The sequence below is a fragment of the Filicampus tigris genome, chromosome 3 (genome assembly GCF_054856515.1).
Source record: "Filicampus tigris isolate MCC_2025a chromosome 3, RoL_Ftig_1.0, whole genome shotgun sequence".
In the NCBI taxonomy this organism is placed as follows: Eukaryota; Metazoa; Chordata; class Actinopteri; order Syngnathiformes; family Syngnathidae; genus Filicampus; species Filicampus tigris.
This window is the reverse complement of record NC_141219.1, coordinates 8,377,545-8,396,914: the sequence shown is the minus strand read 5'-3', so window position 1 is coordinate 8,396,914 and position 19,370 is coordinate 8,377,545. Positions and strand designations below refer to the sequence as shown.

The window sequence follows — 19,370 nt, the reverse complement described above, 5'->3', positions numbered from 1 at the left end:
ATTAATATTGTGTTTGTGGAATATTAGTTGCTCAGGGCTCAGATAACGACCAATCATGGATCAGCTTCAGAAAACAGGTCAGCCGTGATTGGTCGTTACCTGAGCCCTGAGCAGTGGAGATGTCATTTTCAGTCTACAGAAGTAAAAAAATTGGCTGCCCCCAGAGATGGCTAAAAACGGACGGATTAACTCTTATTCCACAAACGCAATATTTATCCGACTGCCTTGTTTCAACAAGTGGGCTTGCATAGAACATATTCTTGCAAAAAATATGTTTGGCTTGACTTCCCATCCACCCAGTGATCCGATCAATACTGGCACCTTTGTTGCCCTCACCATCCGCATTTTGTCTGAGCTAAGCGGCAATTATTCTTATTCTTATTACTGGAAATGTTTGAGGATCCTCAATGGGAAAGACGTTTTAGCGCAGCATATTCATGCTAAACAAACCATGACCTGCTTAATATAACCACAGATGGATGCTTCAAACCCGACTGGTTTCTTGTGTTATCCCAAGGGTAAATATTCCATTTGGGGAAAAATGCTTCACAAACAGATGGCTCGCTGTCATTTAAACTTTCATAGCAACTTGAAAACTAAGTTGGTTACAGTTTTTGTCAAATACAATAAAGACTGTTTTATTTTAGTGTACAAAAATTCTTACATTGGCAACTACTTATTCGTGCAAATACAGAACTAAGAAAAAATAGTGCAAATGTTTTGGGTACATATGACTTGACAAAACTAATGGGAAAAACAAACTGCAACTAATTGGAGCATCTATTTAACCTCAATGCAAATTATGCAAAGTTGGGCTGTGGATTTCTATTTGAAGACCACATGGAAAGAAACAAAACATAAAAGTGAGAGGAACTGAAAACCCTCATGGCATTTTACGAGGTTATCTTTGGACACGGGGATGTTTCACAAGATAATTCAGTGCATCCAATAGTTTGCTGAAATGGATTTCCTTAGTCACCGTGTGCCTCTTTCAACTTGATGAGGAAAAACATTTGCTCTGGCAAAGTAAGGTTGTCCCCTTCTTTCCCAGGTTGGATGATGTGTTGTGTGTACGAAACAGTGAGGCAACAGCTGGATGATGAACAGGCGGTGGCATCCTGGCAGACAAGCTCCTCGGGGGGGTAAAGCAGACAAGTTTGACGAATCACCTGTTTGGGTCCAAAGAGCCCAAATGGGAAATTGCTCCCCATTTAGTTGGAAAGTTGTGAAGTCATAGTAAGATTGAATGCCAGCCGCAAGTACACAGGTATTCATTTATTTATTTATTTGTAAAAATGAACATTGTGGAATTGATTGAAACTATCCATGACTATGTCTACATAAACAGTACCAACAGGTTCAGCTAATTAAATTTCACCTAAGGACATTTTTCTTCCATCACTGTCAGCAGTGATGTTAGATTCAAGTTGTATGTGATTTTACGATTTTAAGGAAATATTTTACCAACACAAGACATAGTTCGGAGACGGTTAATCTCAGAGGTTCACTGACAGATTATTAATCGGACATTAAAATATTCCAACCTGCCAGCCTCAAATTAAACTGCTAATATGTTTATGGAAATGTACTCAATATTTACGGTTTCCAAGATGCAACAGTGGTATTTATGGTTCAATTTGAATGCACGTCAAGCTCAATTCTAGCTGCTGATTAAATAAAATATGTCTCATCCACCTTGTTGCCTGGTTGATTATTTACAATCCAGTATTTTGGGGATTCTACAATCAGCATTGCACTTTAATTCTGGTGAAAAGTGCAAAGTGTTGCCTATTAATGATTACTCAGAAGAGACTCAACGACAAATCTTAAATAGTTTGGTGCACATTATTGCGCCAGACAAGATGTTAAGCGTCTACTATCAACAAAACAACTCACAACTTCCACGATCTTAGAACTTTTATTTTCCGACATTCATTATGTAGCAGCTACACGGCCAAAAAGATCAGTGGAAACGCGGAAGAGGAGAACGAGGCAGAGCGCAAAAAACGCAGCAGCCCATGCTAACAACAAAAGAATCTTTCCTTTCTCAACATTTTCAGTTTGTTTGTCTCAGTGAGGTTTTTGAAATATGAAACAAAAACGACAACAGCTGGTGTGAAGGAATGATGGCCATTAAGCTTGAGCAGATAAAGACAGGAAATCTATTCGGATGTTTTTGTGCCAACTCAGTCAGAATTTCATGATATTGTCAACATAAAAACATGCTGAGGTCCTTATGGCACAAAACTATAAATATATCAAGCTCAGCCTTTGTCTTCATACACGTGAGCAAACAACGTAGAGTGAATTTAAAACTATACAGTAAACTCACAATGGCCTGAGACTTTGACAAATCATGCCATGCCGGACAATGAAGAAGCGCTTCACTATAATTGGTGTCTACGCACCTATGTTGTATTTTGTCTTCATTCAACTGTGGGAGTGAAGCAATTACGTTGTAGACAATGCAGACAAAGCTCAATGCTTTTTTTTTTCCTTGTCTTATCTCGTGAAGAATACATTGCTAATTCATTTGGAAATCTGTTGGAAATGAGTCTAATGGGAAGGGCAGGCAGTTCTTTTAAGCGACTGTGATAAGAAATGAAGGAGGAACACATAAAACCCCCCGTATAGTGAACATAAAATATAAAAATGCCTAACCTTAACTGTTGGAATTAGAGGAAATACCCTCTTGTAAAAATGGATTTTAGAGATTTGCAGCCAGAAAAAAACATTTTGTTAAAATGGCTTCTTATCTACATTGCAGCAAAGTAAAAAGGTGGCACCGATGCTACATCAATGATTAACAAGTGATTTGACAACCAAAAGATTTCTTCTTTCTTCTATAAAATACTGTATGATCAATATTGATTTTTTTGCATATCGCAGCCAAGATGCCAGCAGGTCTTGTTCACTTGTCCGTCAGCACATTGCAACATTTTGTAAACCCAACAGCATTCTCACACTGTGTGCTACCTCAGCATGTACAGAATACTTCATTGGCAAATCAGTGGCACTTTTTGGGTCTGAACACTTCCCCTCATTTTCCTCGCGATCTGCACTCAGTTTGGGGCTCTCAAATGGAAAAGGTGTAGAGATCGTATGAGTTAGCTGAAGCGGGGTCCATGTAGGGCACATTTAATGGCTTTAAAGGGGAAGTCATCCCAAACATATATTTTTCAATAATACAGTATGTTCTTTGCAGACCCACTATTTGAAACAAGGCAATATGATTAATATTGCTTTTGTGGAATATGAGTTAAGCAGCAAAATCCACCTGTTTTAAGCCTTCTCAGGGTGCGGCCATTTTGTCACTTTCTGTCGACTGAAAATGACATCACAACTGCTCAGGGCTCATGTAACAACCAGTCACGACTGACCTGTTTTTTTGAAGTTGAGCCGTGATTGGTTGTTACCTGAGCCCTGAGCAGTTGTGGTGTCATTTTCAGTCGACAAAATTGACATAATCGCCGCCCCCTGAGATGGCAAAAAACGGATGGATTCAGCTGTTTAACTCATATTCCACAACCACAATATTAATCAGAATGCCGTGTTTCAGCTAGTAGGCCTGCTGGAAACATATTCTTGAAAAAATATATATTTGGGTGGATTTACCCTTCAAGCAAACGTGGCTATGTTGCCATTGGTCATGTTGTAATTGGCATAACTGTCTATACTTCCACTGATCAGAAGGCTTTCTTAATGACAGATTACTCTGACCATTTCATGTACAGCTTTTTTCCCCATACATTCCCTACAAAAGAGTTTTCCAAAACCATCTTGGATTATCGTTATTATTTTTGTCATTATCCTCTCAATGGGGCAACAGTGGCTTTCTCTGGACCGCAGGGCCAATAATTTAAATCTCACTCTTTCTGGAAAAACACACAGAAGATGAGTCTGTTTGATGGAGGGATCTTGGAGTGCTTCCAAAGCACCGTCAAAACCTCCAAAACTCAGTTTGCCTGCATGTGTGCATGTATTCTGGCTCTTTGTGTGGTGTAATGCATGCAATAAACACTGCATATCAGAGTGAGAATTTAGTTTCCCTCCAGGTTAACTGTGTAAACACGTGCTTGAGTGCCACACTGAACTGTCATTCATGGCCCCATTAACATAGTGTTGATAGAAACACTTGAGAAGAAGCTAAACGTGCAGTACTTCGCCTCTTCGGGCATTCAGGAAAGAGGTTTACTCACTGAATGGGCTCCAACAGCTTGTCTCAGTTTCACAAGCAAGCTAAATGACAACATAATGATTGTTATCTTAAGGAGATTATAGACTACCGAGAACATGATGATGGATATTATATTCAATTTCTTCCATTAAGCCACCCTCAATTGTACACTGCTCCTGTGGGAATGGGTCTGGCCCTAATATAATGTGATGTTTTCCGTATCAAAAAAGCATGTGGGACAGCAATTTCATTCAGCTAATTTCTATCAAGATGAACACCTGGGATTTAAGACCCATGCGCACAACCAGACAGTGTAATTTAAACTGCCTGAAACTCAGATAATACAGTATGTAAGGCTAAGAGAATTCACTTCTCTCATGGTTTTAAAGGGGCGAATCAATCCAAACACATATTTTTTCGAGAATATGTTCCCAGTAGGCCCACTAGTTAAAACACGGCATTCTGATTAATATTGTGTTTGTGGAATATGAGTTAAGCAGCAAAATCCACACCTTTTTAGCTAGCTCAGTGACCGGCTATTTTGTCACTTCTGTCGACTGAAAATGACATCACAACTCCTCAGGCCTCAGGTAACGACCAATCACAGCTCAGCTTCAAAAGGTCAGCCGGGATTGGTCGTTACCTGAGCCCTGAGCAGTTGTGATGTCGACAGAAGCGACAAAATGGCCGCCCCCAGAGATGGCTACAAACGGGTGGATGAACTCTTATCCCACAAACGCAATATTTGTCAGAATGCCTTGTTTCAACTAGTGGGCCTGCTGGGAACATATTCTTGAAAAAAATATGTTTGGGTTGATTTTTTTCTTTAGGACTTTGTGTTAGTAACATGAGCCAATCTGTAACTGTCACGCTCCTGTCCACACTGCTACATATAATCTCAGTTGACTGTCGCTTACTTGCCTCCAAGAACTAGCATCTGACAGCCGGAGTGCTGTGCTTAAACTTTAAGATAAATATACTGCGATTAACCCATCCCTGAGGAGAGGGGCAATCATTGTGCAGCACTCAGGGACTAATTCAGATCTTTTGTCAGGAACTTGGTCAATGGGAGAGGCCTAACATGATTCCTCATTCACAAGCACAGGCACCTTTGCATATTTCATAATCTCTCACCAATTATAAACGATATCCACTTGGCAAAAATCAGACACAGGTCTGATTGCAGTGTTAAAGTGTTGTATTAAGAAGTGATGGCACACATCCGAATGACCCCTGAGCGGTGTGTATGGAGATCAGCGGGGTAAGATGTGATCCGTCCCAAGCCCATTATGGCTTAACTGACCCAGTGTGAGTGCACAAAAATAATAAGAAGGTGAGAGTAATGGAATTCTTACACTGTGTTGCATTGTCATCCAGACAGCCCTCTAGGTGAAGCAGCAGCAGAAAAAAGACAAAGATTTAATTGGACATAGGTCAAACAGACAAATAATGGGAAGAAATACTCAAGTTAGTGGACCTTAAGTCAAGTGATAAATAGGGCTACTCCTAATACATCAATGGGACAACTTCAACTCAACTGTTAAATCATTATCAGACGATCAGATATGATTCATGGGCATATTTTTTTGCACTCTGTCCAACATACGTTTACATTTCAACAAAATGGCTTCATCCACATGAAGGGGAAATAAATATGGTGTATGTTGCCGTATTTGTTGGAGGGACTTAGCAAAGGCTTTCTGAGTGCAGCTTTTAGTCGAAAAACATAAAATAAGGTTATTTTCATATACTTTCCCACAGTGTCAGTATGTTTGCAATTACATATGCCCCAGATATTGTGATCTGAATATTAATATAACCAATTACCCTGGTTCTAGGTTACAGTACAACTCCCGCTACTCCTGCTGATTTATCTATTTTTGTCATTTAGAAACACATTTTTCGAGAAACGCCTATCAATAGTATGTCGCGCAATAACGATTCTTAAATTAAATGAGGATAATAATCTTGTGCTCACACGTACCAGTCGATCCAGGCTTGTCTCTGTGACCGTGGTTGTCTTTTCCTCGGGAGGGTAAGGTCTGAAACGAGCACTGAACACATCTGAAATGCCGCGTGCAGACCTGCTTACGCCTGACGGTTTTGGTGGACCACAACTCTGAAAAAACTAAAAGGAAGGAGACAAATTTGAGAGATAATACGACATAACGCAAGTCCAAAAAGACGCCGCTAATAATAAATGCACTCATGACAGGAAACCAGAGTGAATATGAAAAGACTTGGAAAACATTTGGCCTCATCATTATTAAGTGGTTATTTGCTACAGTATGTTTTGGATTGGTGAACCTTCCTTTGCATTTACACCTCGGGGGGGGGATATAGATAATTATATTACGTGCTTTGTTAATAGTGTAACATTATACGGCCGCAACCCTCAAATGATGATGGCAAAATGTTGCTCATTATACCCTACGCACAGCTCTGCTTTGGAAAAATGAGGCCTCAATGAATGCGGCCATTGGGAGGAAAACTACCCTGAATGAATTGACGATTGGACGGGCACTGGAGAGTAGGTTTTAGAGCAATGCAAACGTTTAGTTATTGGCGTGAAAGAAGAATTGTCGAATTCTTGAACTGGATATTAATCAGTCTGAATTTCTCGCGGTGCCTCTGCGCTGTGTGCCGATCCAAATAAATTCAAACAGCAAAACTCATCTGCCTTTGTGGCCTCTCTGCTGGCCCCCAATTCAGCGCGTTGTGGAGCTACACGGCTGTTATGACAAGGGCTGTCTCTTGTCTAATATTTATCAATCCTTCATCATGATTACAATTCTTATATCCTGTGCATCACACAGAGAAAGTGATTTTCCACAGGTCAGTGCAACTGGAATGAAGGGACAATGCAATGTGAATTTTCGGAGCGATCGTAATCTCAGAGCAATCTTTTAGCCGAGCGCAACCTTTCGGGAAGAGAGCCTCAGGTGCATAGACAATGGCTAAAGTTATAAATTGCAGCCGGTGTGATATGGGGAGGAATGGGACATCTTATTCATACTGGCCTGTGTGAATCTAGCCGGGAGATGGGCTTAAATACACCAGAGTGTAAAAGTTGAACTGAAGCTTGCCTTTTGATAAGAGAAGTTTTGTACTTGCAGCTTTGAAATTTTCCATTCCAAAGACGGCTGAGCAATTTGAAACCGAGAGAGGTCAAAGAATAAATTAGCTTCTATATTTGCAGGTTAAATAGAAGTCATCTCGTTTAACGGCGAATCTTGAAGGCATTTGTACTGCAGATTAAAATAAATTAGCTGATTGAAAATGTAATGTATAACTATGTCCCTGCTTCAATCATCTACAGTAGTTTTAGCATTCCAGGACAATGTAAAGCAATAATTGCGTTTTGAATTTTCATGAGATGATTTGTGGAAGACACATTTTAATATTTTCTACAAGTTAAGGGAGAGGTGGAGAAAATTACCTTTGCTGACAGTATTTTGTTGTTGTCCTGCATAGTCGCGATGGCCTCCGAAATCTTGAGGTCGATTGGCTCAATGACTGCTTCAATGTGAAACGGCCCTAGCAGTCTCTCTGCCACCAGCAACATGGCGTCTGTCACAAAAAAAAAACAAAAAAAAAATCGGCAAATTAAACATGCAATAAAATTAAACATCAGTCTGTTGATCTTTGGATTAGAAGCAATACAACTGACAATGCAAAACCCACGGGATGCTCGCGCACCAACAAATCTTTATGACGTCACTCCAAACAAAGGCAGATGTCCTCTCTAAGCAAACACAAAACAATGCCCGCCTGTTCCTTCATCTCAGAAGCACACAATACAAGGGAAATACATTTGATACATTTTTTTCTTTCAATCATGAATTCAATTCAACACAAAACACAATTATGTTGTGTAAACAGCACTTGAGATATGATCCAATCAACACCATGCGCTATTTGCTTTTTCCTTAAGGAAACATTCTCAGTGAACTCCACGTTCTTAATAACATTCACATTAAATGCTTTGTGATGTGAATCAATATCCACAGAAACAAATTAGCCAACTGACTGCCATGCTTCATGTTTAATAAAACATGTTATTAACACATTCATACAGAGGAATGGTCAACTAAAGATCATGTTTGACGAGGAGATGAAAGCATAATTTGACATACTGCGCCACGCCATGAAGGTTACAAGTTGTTTTGCTTTAGGAATATTTTCATCAAGCGGTTCGGATAATGGATGGATGGATATATTGATTTGTGTGTTATCAGAGGTGGGTATTTAATTCAACTTTGCTGGTCCGTCATTCGTGAGTCCGTCATTTTTCGTCACGAACCGAATTGCAATCGTCAAGTCCGTCAATCCGTCAGTCACTCCGTCATTTAAGTCTGTCAGTTAGTCGGTCAGAAGTCCATTCGCTCGTCAGTTGGTCCCCCAAAAAACATCCGCCAGTGACGGATTGACGGTCCGTCAGTGACGGATTGACGGACAGTCACTGACCGTCGCGGTCAGTGACGATTACATTAACGGATGAATCATCGTCATCCGTCAGTCCATATATTTTAAAAGGTGTCCCGTCATTCGTCAACAAAACGGTATTTGTTGTGTATACAAACAGTATTAGAATGATTAATGACTGCTTATACTTTCATGACTGTTGATAGGTCCACCAGCTCACCAGTTGTGGCAAAATGTCTCAACGATTTGTCAGATTTGTCGATTCTTGAGAATCCAATGGATATGACATAGTATAGATTGGTTTTGAAGCAAGCTTTTGAAATGGCTTCACCTCCAACAGAGGGACAAGCGCCATGATAGACCCTCCTTCTCTATTTTTTTAGTGGCTACATCTTTGAAGAGCACTCTCCTTTGTTTACACTGCAATCTAAAATCGAACGTGATGCTTGGTTTGATTTCCATCAGGAGTTGGCTGGAGGTCAGTGCAGGGGACCAAACTCAGTCCAGTGCAGTTTTTAGCTGCCTATGTCACTTGAAATGCGTGGGGGAAAAGCTTCAGAGGAATTCAAAGAGAGCTGAGACCATATTGGAGACAGTTCTTTGATTCATTCTTTTAAAGACCCAATGACCTCAATCCTGCCTGCGATTGACTAGTGACCAGTCCGGGGTGCGCCTCTCGCCTTAAGCCATCTGGGTCAAACTCCAGCTCACGTGTGACCATAATGAAGGCAAGCGGTATAAAAATTAGGGCGGAGGTACACGTAAGTCTGAATGACTTTTGTAAAAGATTGAATTGCGATTTTTCACAAAAGATATTGCAATAACAATTTGATTCACGATTGTCTTCAAATCTAAATTTTGTGGAATATTCGCTATGTAGTAACATTTACAAAATTACCAAATAATCAGTCGGTTAATTAAAAAAAAATAATACATAATGCATTTTAATGGTCGTTAATTATATGTGGATTTTCGCTATTTGCGGACCGGCCTGGTCCCCATTCCCCACGAATAGTGGGGATCAATAGTTAATATTTTGTTAAAAAGAAATAACATTCCTTTTTGGTTCCCAGAATGCATTGCGTGGCGTAATGCATTAAATTAATGAAGTTATAAGGACATTATTCCTTCTCATATTTGTTCGTTTGTCACATTTAACACATTTATGTTTGATTTATGTTACACTATATTTGTATTTTATTTTGTCGCATTATTATTTTAAACAAGCCATGACTAGGTTGTGTGTAAAAGAGTGACATCCACGTCAATTCCTTGCACAACTTACATTGCTCACCTAAGCGTTGCTTGCTTCATTCAACATCCAAGCTTCACCCTCAGTCATCAGGGTAACAAAAGCATTCATTTGGCATTAGAGCTGGTGGAGTGAGAGACTTTCATTTCAGGGGACCGCCCCCTTAAAATGGGCTACGGTTCAGGAGACTTATAAATAATGGGGTGGGAAGTGTACTGTAATTTTTGATCCTTAGGTATTTTGATGAGAGCCTGTCATGGGCTTTTTATTGAAAAACCTGGAAATTGTTTTAAATGAAACCTGTTTAATAGAATCGATTGAATACCGATTGTTGTAAACATTAAAAGACAGCACAACATGTATAATTAAAATATAGAAAACAAAATACAACGCATTTATTTACTATGCAATATATATATATATATATATATATATATATATATATATATATATATATATATATATATATATATTTATAGCCTTCTGGTAGTCTGACAAGGAATGGAAAAAAAATGTCTAAACCACTATCATTTTAAGTGCATTTAAGACAGGACAGGGCATGACTCACCTTTGTCACTGTAATGTGCAAAGCTGTTTCTTATGAATAAATGTGTGTCACCTATATGCTGTTCAATAAATGTTTGATAATACTGCATACTGTCAACAACAAATACACTAATCCATCTCTTTCCAAAAACAAGCGAAGGAAATTGGAGTGTGCACTCTTACTGTAGCTATTTCTCTTTGTACATATTAAAATGAACCTCGCTTATACCATGTCAAAGAATGAAACTCACCTCAAAGCGTAAAGTTCAAAGTTACATTCATTACATATATATTCCGTTACTGCCCAACCGAATTATGTGATTTTATCCCCTCCCCGAACAGCTGAAGGCGTCTTGCTTGTTATTTTATAACAGCTTGATCAGGGGACTGGAAATGCACTGAAATACTAGCGAAAGAGCCTCCAGGGGAAACACAGTAGCTAATTAGTGACAAATGAACACAAATAAACTGTAACGTTAACACACTGGGAAATAAAGGAAAGGTATTAATAGTCAGCAGCCATAGTGTGGCCTCAGATTTTTAGTGCTTAACATTTTGATATGTGATTGTGGTAAATTGAGACTCCCCAATTTAGAGTATTTTACTGTATTTGATGAAACAGATATAACTATGTTATTTTTTAATTTATATATATTTTTACGAGGTGTGTAGAGTCTTTCACTCCCCCCAAAAATACAGACAATCCGTGCATGTTGGAGTTGACGGATTAGTTAAAAGGTTATTGTACATTCAGGCAACTTGAGTTTTGGTTGAATTAATCTAAATAGCTCAAAACACTTCATAAATACTAAGATGCATAAAAGCAAGTGCTAAATTGCATCTTCACTCTATAGATTCCAACAGATCAACTAAGATTACAATCTTGAACCAAGTTATCTAATTGCAAACATTAAATTGCATGTTCACTCACTCTCAAAAGACGCTGTTGGCAACAGGTGTGAACGTGATGGAGACCGCCATATTTAATGCTGCTCACACTATGATCCCGTCAGATTTTGGCCAATTTTTTCTCGGGACGTGGCGGGAAGAGGCTGCCCAGTCCCCGAAGGTCCAAAGACACACTTCCTGCCCCCCACATTCTGATGGGGAAGCTCGCTCACATTTCTCACATATCAAGGTCTGACACATTTTCACATTCTGTCAAAGACTTTCTACAGATGGAAAGTGGGCGGCATCTCAGGAGCGTGAAGCAGTGCCCCCTCAACACTGTTTATTGTGAGGATAATGTGCTGTTGACCTCGACTAGGGACGTCGTGAGTGGTGGATAAAATACTTCAAAGACCTCCTCAATTCCATCGACATGCCTTCGAAAGAGGAAGTGTTAGAGCAAGCTACTTTCATAGTACCCTGCGCTCAAACTCCCACAAGCAACATATTAATAACAATAGAATAATACTATGTGACCATATATGCATTTTGTATGGTGCATTTAAGTAGAGTGTAAGCCTCCTTTGCCAAGCAACACTTAAAATAAAGTCCTAGAAAGTGCATATGTTCTCACAATATCACATCAGAGAGCCCTGGTTGGAAAAGGGAGGAAAAAAAATATTGGCTTTGGTTCCCAGGGTCTAGGGAGTTGTGGGGAGGTAAGGTTACATTTGGAAGAAAGCCAGGCAATTAAAAAGAAATGAGCAAAGGAAATCAATGAGAATTGTTTACGCCGTAGTGTCACTAAACTGAGGGCTACACATTCCTATATCCTAATTATGAAAAATAATATGTGAGAGGCAAAATGCAAGTTGAAAATTCAATGGCCCTAAAAAATAGCTTCTTACTCTAACACGCGTAAAGATCATGACAGCAGTCTCTAATTTATCACAGGGAGTTCTGGAATGTAAACCCCGTAATGGACAAAAATCTACAAAGTAATGTATCAATTTGACTACACAGTCCATCTATCTATCTATCTATCTATCTATCTATCTATCTATCTATCTATCTATCTATCTATCTATCTATCTATCTATCTATCTACATCTATCTATCTATCTATCTATCTAAATAGATAGATAGATAGATAGATAGATGTAGATAGATAGATAGATAGATAGATAGATAGATAGATATCTATTTACATGTAGATAGATAGATAGATAGATAGATAGATAGATAGATAGATAGATAGATAGATAGATAGATAGATAGATGGATAGATAGATAGATAGATAGATAGATAGATTTTGAATTTGATTTGATGCAGCTTTTATCTTAAAAGATAAAAGTGATATAAATCCAGCAGAGTCGTTTTCTTCTTTTCAAGTGTTTTCCTCTTTTCAATGACACATAGACTAAACCACACTTGATAACCATCTTTCGACAATGCTGCTTGTCTGTCAGAAATAGAACTGATTCTGATGCGGTGACAGGGGGGTGGGGGGCGTGGGGGGCGTGGGGGGGCAGTATGCCTCATCTTGTCTCTCTGAGGGTATTTTAACAAGGGGCTGACAAGACAAATGATGATGATGCGTCCGTCATGATGCAGAGCTGGCTATATTTGTCACAATGGCAGTTGACGGATGGTCTGGTATCACACACCGGACACACACACGCACACATGCACGTATACCACACTTAGAAGCAAGTCAATTCCAGCTTCCTTCAGGTTTATCGTCTGCTTGTTTCTAAGCTGGCAATGACTTTTTAGGATATCAACCGAACATTAGTGGGATTCTTATTTCACAGGGTAATTCATGCAAGCCATTTGCATGTGATCACGTATGGCTATCACCTAAAAATGTGAAAAAAGTCACAAGAGTAAAAATTGTTTCAAGGAATGTAAAAATAACAATTTTAGAAGGCTCGCCCCATTTATTCTTAATGACTGGACTCTGGCCTGAGTGACTTTCAAATTGTGGGTCGGTACATAATTCATATCAAATGTACGGATAATCTCTAAATGTGTTTATTTTTAGTTACTAACATAAGTGAATGTCTAGACTGAAAATAATCAAAACAAATATTTCTGATTACATTCTAAAAAAGAAGTGGTTCTTTCACATACTTGACGACAGATTCATCATTCAGTAAGCTATGTTTTTTTCTTTACTTCACTTTTAAATGTATTTTGTTTGTAAATACTTGAAAATGTACTTTTAATCGTGTGAAGAAAAAAATGAGTGAATGAAATGTGCAGAAGATAATTCCATTAATGTTTCCATTTTTTTTTCTCAAAATACTGTCATCAGTTTTGAAAACTCCATCTATTTCTCTAAATCTGTGGAAATAAAAGACAAAATAGAAAACCTTGCCTCCCTCTTCCCAAGTGGCCCCCAGAGGGTTAGTACACAGATTAATCCCATTAAGTGAAGATAAATGTTAAGCACAAGTGATGACTGAAATGAATCACGATACAGGCAGTCTACGCTTGATGATTTATGTACTACAAAGATTTACTGTTACGCTGAGAGGTGACCTGTGATGCATTTAGCAGTGGATTTTGAAAGACGGATCAATACTTTTTGAAAGTTGCTGAGTAAGCTCATCAACGTTTTTGGGCAACAGAGAATGCATACAAAAAAATAGAAGAAAAATGACCTTTGATCATACGTTCAGAAAGATGCTTTAAACTTTTGAAAACACAGGAAATATTTTGGAACTAACTAAACAAACTAACAACTTTCTCACTTGGTCACATCATGACATCATTTCATTGCATCCCCACTTTTCATAATTTTCATTTATTTAATGGTAGCCTGAATGAAACAGGCACATACGTCCGTATGGATGTATCAATTAATGATATTTACTGATTGTTTGTTAAAATATATAGTACATCACAATTTAAATATGAGACTATTATTATGGCTTTTTGGAGCATTTTTTCATGATCATTGTTTGGAAACACACACTGCCTTCGGCATAGGCGTGTTTAACCTCAATATAGCCAATCTGGATATCAGACGAAAATTGCAAGAAATTCTTGATTGTACACGCTGGAAATCTGCTCACATGTGTGACCAATTTGATCACAATCTTGAGTCCTGCTAAACATTGGTTGGGATGAGAACATTAATGGGTATCTGCCCCATACAAGCCATATCTAGTTAGTTCATTGAGTCGATGCCTGTTGCGCAATGGCACCAATGTTTGCTAATAATGTGCAGCACACCAATTATAAGATGAAGTGGACATTTTTGATGCATAATAGCATTTAGCTTGTTTCAGCAATAACACAAAATAATTTGTCCATGGAACAACATATCAATACGAAGAAAACTAACTCCCTTCTTCTTATTATTATTTTATAGTGTGAATGCTTGAATTCAAATTTCAAAAGCACAACACAATGCAGCCAATTTAACACAGTGCCCTTCTCGTTCTTATGCCAAAATTAAGGGTGAAAAGTCAAACTAGACAACATGGGAAAAAAAACAAAAAAAACCAGCATCCCAATAAAACTTGGGTGCAATAAAATCAATGCATTTTCACACGCATCTCAAGGGTTCCCTTCCTCTAACCAGATTTAAAATTCTGTTACAACAGCAGCTTTTCCTATTACTGTCAGGAACAATGTCCCGTTGCGGCGATGGATTTGCCTCTTCACAAGTGAACAAGACACTAACTTTTTAACAGATGTCATAAAGCAGAGAGACATTTCATTCAGTACACTGGGGCCTGCGTTGATCTGAGGCTTCAGACATGCCACCCGAGAGAACACATGCTATGCAGTCTGGAGGCTTTTTGGAATACAAACCTGTCACAAATCAGCAAGTGGCGTAGAAGCCCACTTTGCTTCCAGTTGTCAGACATGTCTTGGGCTAGGATTCAACTCGCTCAAAAAAATAAAACAGCCAGTGCGATTGTGGTGTACATGACAAATAAAGCATTATCTTGAAAAAAAAAAAAAATCCAGAGGGAACATTCAATGTGCCTCCTTTGTATCCATTTAACAGTGCGGCTTTCAGCAAGCAGCTACTTACAGCCTAACTGCAGTGCTCTATTACTCACCAGGCTCTGTTGGAAACTCAACAGAAAATATGTTTGCCTAGGATCTGCTCTGCTTTATCAATCCCAAACAGCAGGGACCACAGCCAGCTATAAGCGCCCTGCCCGAGTCCTTGCAATAGAAAACACCATTGCACAGTTGCACACAGGGAGAAAAAAAAAAAAAAGAAGAAAAAAAAAGGGAATGGCTGAACAAATAAGATTTTAGTTTTGTCTCTGTAAAGCTTTCAGAGCAGAACCACAAATGCAGCACATCTGACTGAATTCCCGCAGAGACTATTCCAAGACTGAGCAATGAAAAAGTAACACTGCCTACTTGAAAGTACACAGAGATACATAGGCGCACAAGAGAAACAGATGACACCAGAAGTAATCATCGACTTACCAGTAAAAGTGTTCCATTCGAGATCGAGGTCGGCCTGGTTTGCGAGACAGCCTCTCATGACGTTTTGACAGTAGTTTTGGCAGGGCTTGAGCCCGGGCATGTTTCGACAGTATGGGCAGTACAACATCCTGGTCAAGGCTCGGACACATGCGGGAGCAACATTTACCTGCAGAGCAGCCGATTATATAGAAAGAAGAGATACATATATATTACACATAAGCAGAAGGCTTTCAAACAAAGAATCAATGCTATGGCCTGACATTTCTCGTGTGAATTAATGGGGCAACTTTCATAAACGTTTCTAGTGGGGACAAAGATCATTACACTTTATCATATGTTGACAGTATTTACAGGGGAAGTCGACCACCAAAAATTTCTTTCCAACAATATGTTCTACGCAGGTCCACTACCAAAAACGGCATTCAGATTAATATTGCGTTTTTAGCCATTTTAGGGGGCGGCCATTTTGTCACTTCTGTCAACTGAAAATGACATCACATGTTTTCTGAAGCTAAGCCGTGACTGGTCGTCACCTGAGCCCTGAGCAGTTGTGATGTCATTTTCAGTCGACAGAAGTGTCAAAATGGCCGCCCTCCTGAGATGGCTAAAAGCAGGTGCATTTTGCTGCTTAACTCATATTCCGCAAAATTAATCAGAATGCCTTGTCTCACCTCTTGGGGCCTGCATAAAACATATTCTGGAAAAAAATATGTTTGGGTTGACTTCCCTTTTAAGCACTGCACATATGTCACATGTCCCGAGTGTAGAAATGTAAAAAGTGCACTAGATAAAACAGCGTGACAACATGAGGTTTTCAACACTGTCCATCCTGATCTTTTGTGAAGGCTGCGCCTTTTGTTATTGGGCCATGCCACTGCAATGGCTTGAGTGAAAGTGACAGGATTCTCACATCTGCTTCCCTTCAGAGGTGAGGATGCAGAACGAGGAGTACATCTGATAATTGGCCTGTCAGCCCCTGTATTCATGCTTGACTCTAGATTGTGTCCAGCATGTACTCTGGGGACTGCTGTGCGCCTGTGTGTTAGAGTGGTAACACATCAGACAGTAGCAGTCATAAGACGGAGACCACAACCTGCATTCTAAGGATTTGACTTCACACATCATTATTTTAGGACAGAGTTTAACCAATGAAGTTTAAAAAAATAATGGCTCGTACTTCATACTTGAAATATGCCCTAATTAATTACAAATGTGTATGTTTTGTGATCACGATTGACAGTGAGGTATTTATTGACTGGTTCAGAATAACAGCCGTATGATAAAGAATGAAATATGAACTGAGTAAATGAAAAATAAAATAAATAGAAAGTGCACAATACAAATCGTCTTCTCATCATGTTTTGGCAGATGATGATCTATCTATCAATCTTTATAGGAATCATGATCGAAATCTATAGGTGCATAGCACAAACCCAGTGATGCAAAAACAAAAGTGTGATTACAGTGACCAAAAAAATGGTAGAACATTTGAAAAAAAAACAAAAAAAAAAAACAAAAAAAACATTGCAGTTTAATAAGAGTATTTGCGACATCCGAGTCCCTTACCTTCAATTTTTTCTGCTGTGGTTAGTCTTTGATTTGATACAATATGATTGTATGCTCTAGTGTGTGTGGGTGGGTGGGGAGTAGCAGAAGAGAGAAGCTCAGGAAAAAGGCAACCAGTGTGACATGGACTCTATTAGTGCACTTGCTGCCACTATTTGGCAGCTGGCAGCTAGGATCAAAATTCAACATCTTTGACATTTGCAATCTGCCGCTGACATCACGCAATGTCTTGTACGAAGCCATTACAACTAGGTTACCTGCTGTCATTTTCCACTGCTTGGTGTCATTTGCTCGTGTTATGGTAAAATCTTTATATCACCCAAGGAGTATCATTAACAGGGTGACATTTTTAGGGAACACGTTTGCAAAATATCGTGCTCAATTTACACACAGGCATTTCCCATTTGGATGAGAGACATTAAAGCGGTTGCATCTAATAAATCCCAAAGCAGCCTTCATAAAGACTGGGTTGTTGTTTTTTTTAGAGCCAAAATGCAAGTATTAATAATGCTATGTAGAGTCCAACGCAGACATTTACCAGATATGAAATAATGGGTTGTTAAACACAGTTTGTAATATTGGTTTACATTTTAATTAGCAAAGGATTTGAATCCTATCCCTGAAAGAGAAAAAACAAACAAATCAAAAACAGATTCACTGTAGGGAGGAAAACGTTTTGAAATTGTTTGGTGTGTGTGATTAGTTAAATGCAGCGTATGTATTTATTATTATTATTATTTTTTTTTTTACATAACATTCTTTCCACCAAAGCACTTGACTGTGTAATTTAATGATTTGGATTTCATTTCAAAGAAAGAAGTTAAAGAGGAAGTTTGTCTCTGCAAGCTCAATAAAAAATGATAATGGGGCACTCAAATACAAATCTGAAAAGGATTAATAATAATTAACATTTTTTTTAACGAGTCAAAGTTCCATATATCGAGGTCGGTCAGGCCACATGCAATAAATACTATAATGTTCAAAACAGAATGTCCTTTTCATTCCAAATGACAAAATATGAACTAAAAGAAAACGTCATTTCCATTTTGACATGAATTGAAATAAATAATTAAATAAGACAACATGATTTTGGTCATGAACTCCAAGATAAATATATCACTAGGGTGGAAGTTAATTACTGTACACGAACCACAAGAAAAATAATGATTCACACTTTGTGTGTGTGTGTGCCAGAGTGTGTGCGTGTGTGTGAGAGAGAGAGAGAGAGAGAGAGAGAGAGAGAGAGAGAGAGAGGGAGAGAGAGAGCGAGAGAGAGAGAGAGAGAGAGAGAGAGAGAGAGAGAGAGAGAGATGTGCATGTGCCGTGTGTGTGGCAATGTGGTTTTATAAGCCAGAATGAAAAAACAAATCCAGATTGGTAACACATACTGCACAATGAATATAGTTATAGCCGAATGAGCAAACGTACAATTGATTTCTAATTAGAATGTTGTTAACAGTTAACATAACTTAACATAGCACTTCCGGTATTATTCTCTTTCGGTATCAGTCTCTCTATCTCAAAGGCAAAGCACACTTCTTCCGTCTTCTAAATAGCTGACAGTGATAACAAAATGGTAACTTTTACTTTATTAACATGACGTAAAGCACTCTTTCGAACACATTCTGGTGCAGCAAGTACAGGCTATTGCAAACAAGGCACTTAAAGGACACGTGTGTGTCGCCACTCACTTTATCAAGCGAACGAAATGCTGACCAGAGTTGCGTGCATTTCTTTGAGCCACCCTGACACCACTGCCGAGGCACAAGCCATGTGAACTGGTCCGCTTGAATAACAAATGATCACAAAAGTAATAAATACTTAAAGCGCCTACATTATAGAGATGATTTGAACATATTTTTCCTCAAAATTAATGACGTTTGGGCTGTTTCAGAAGACGGATTCTTCTTCCTTGGTGGCCCATACTATCATCATGTAAAGTTTGGACTGATTTTACTGTACAATTTTTTTCAAAAATTAGAGGCAATGTCGGCACAAAATACAGTAAATACAGTACAGAAATCATCATTTCCCTCACATTTGAACTGCCATAA

At 38.7% G+C, this 19,370-nt stretch overlaps 1 protein-coding gene across 2 annotated transcripts in view; it reads right to left on the bottom strand.

The window, feature by feature from the left end:
* Positions 1 to 19,370, bottom strand: part of LOC147149764 (glypican-6-like) — an 81,519-nt gene that overhangs the window by 12,990 nt on the left and 49,159 nt on the right. Inside the window, exons 4-7 of one of the 2 annotated variants that reach the window (XM_086025844.1) lie at positions 15,751 to 15,916; positions 7,617 to 7,747; positions 6,162 to 6,305; positions 5,533 to 5,562 (exon numbers count right to left, since the gene is read on the bottom strand). In XM_086025844.1, the coding sequence (XP_085881970.1) occupies positions 5,533 to 5,562; positions 6,162 to 6,305; positions 7,617 to 7,747; positions 15,751 to 15,916 (471 nt within the window). The remainder of the gene's footprint in view (positions 1 to 5,532; positions 5,563 to 6,161; positions 6,306 to 7,616; positions 7,748 to 15,750; positions 15,917 to 19,370) is intronic. The other variant, XM_086025845.1, reaches the window with a different exon arrangement.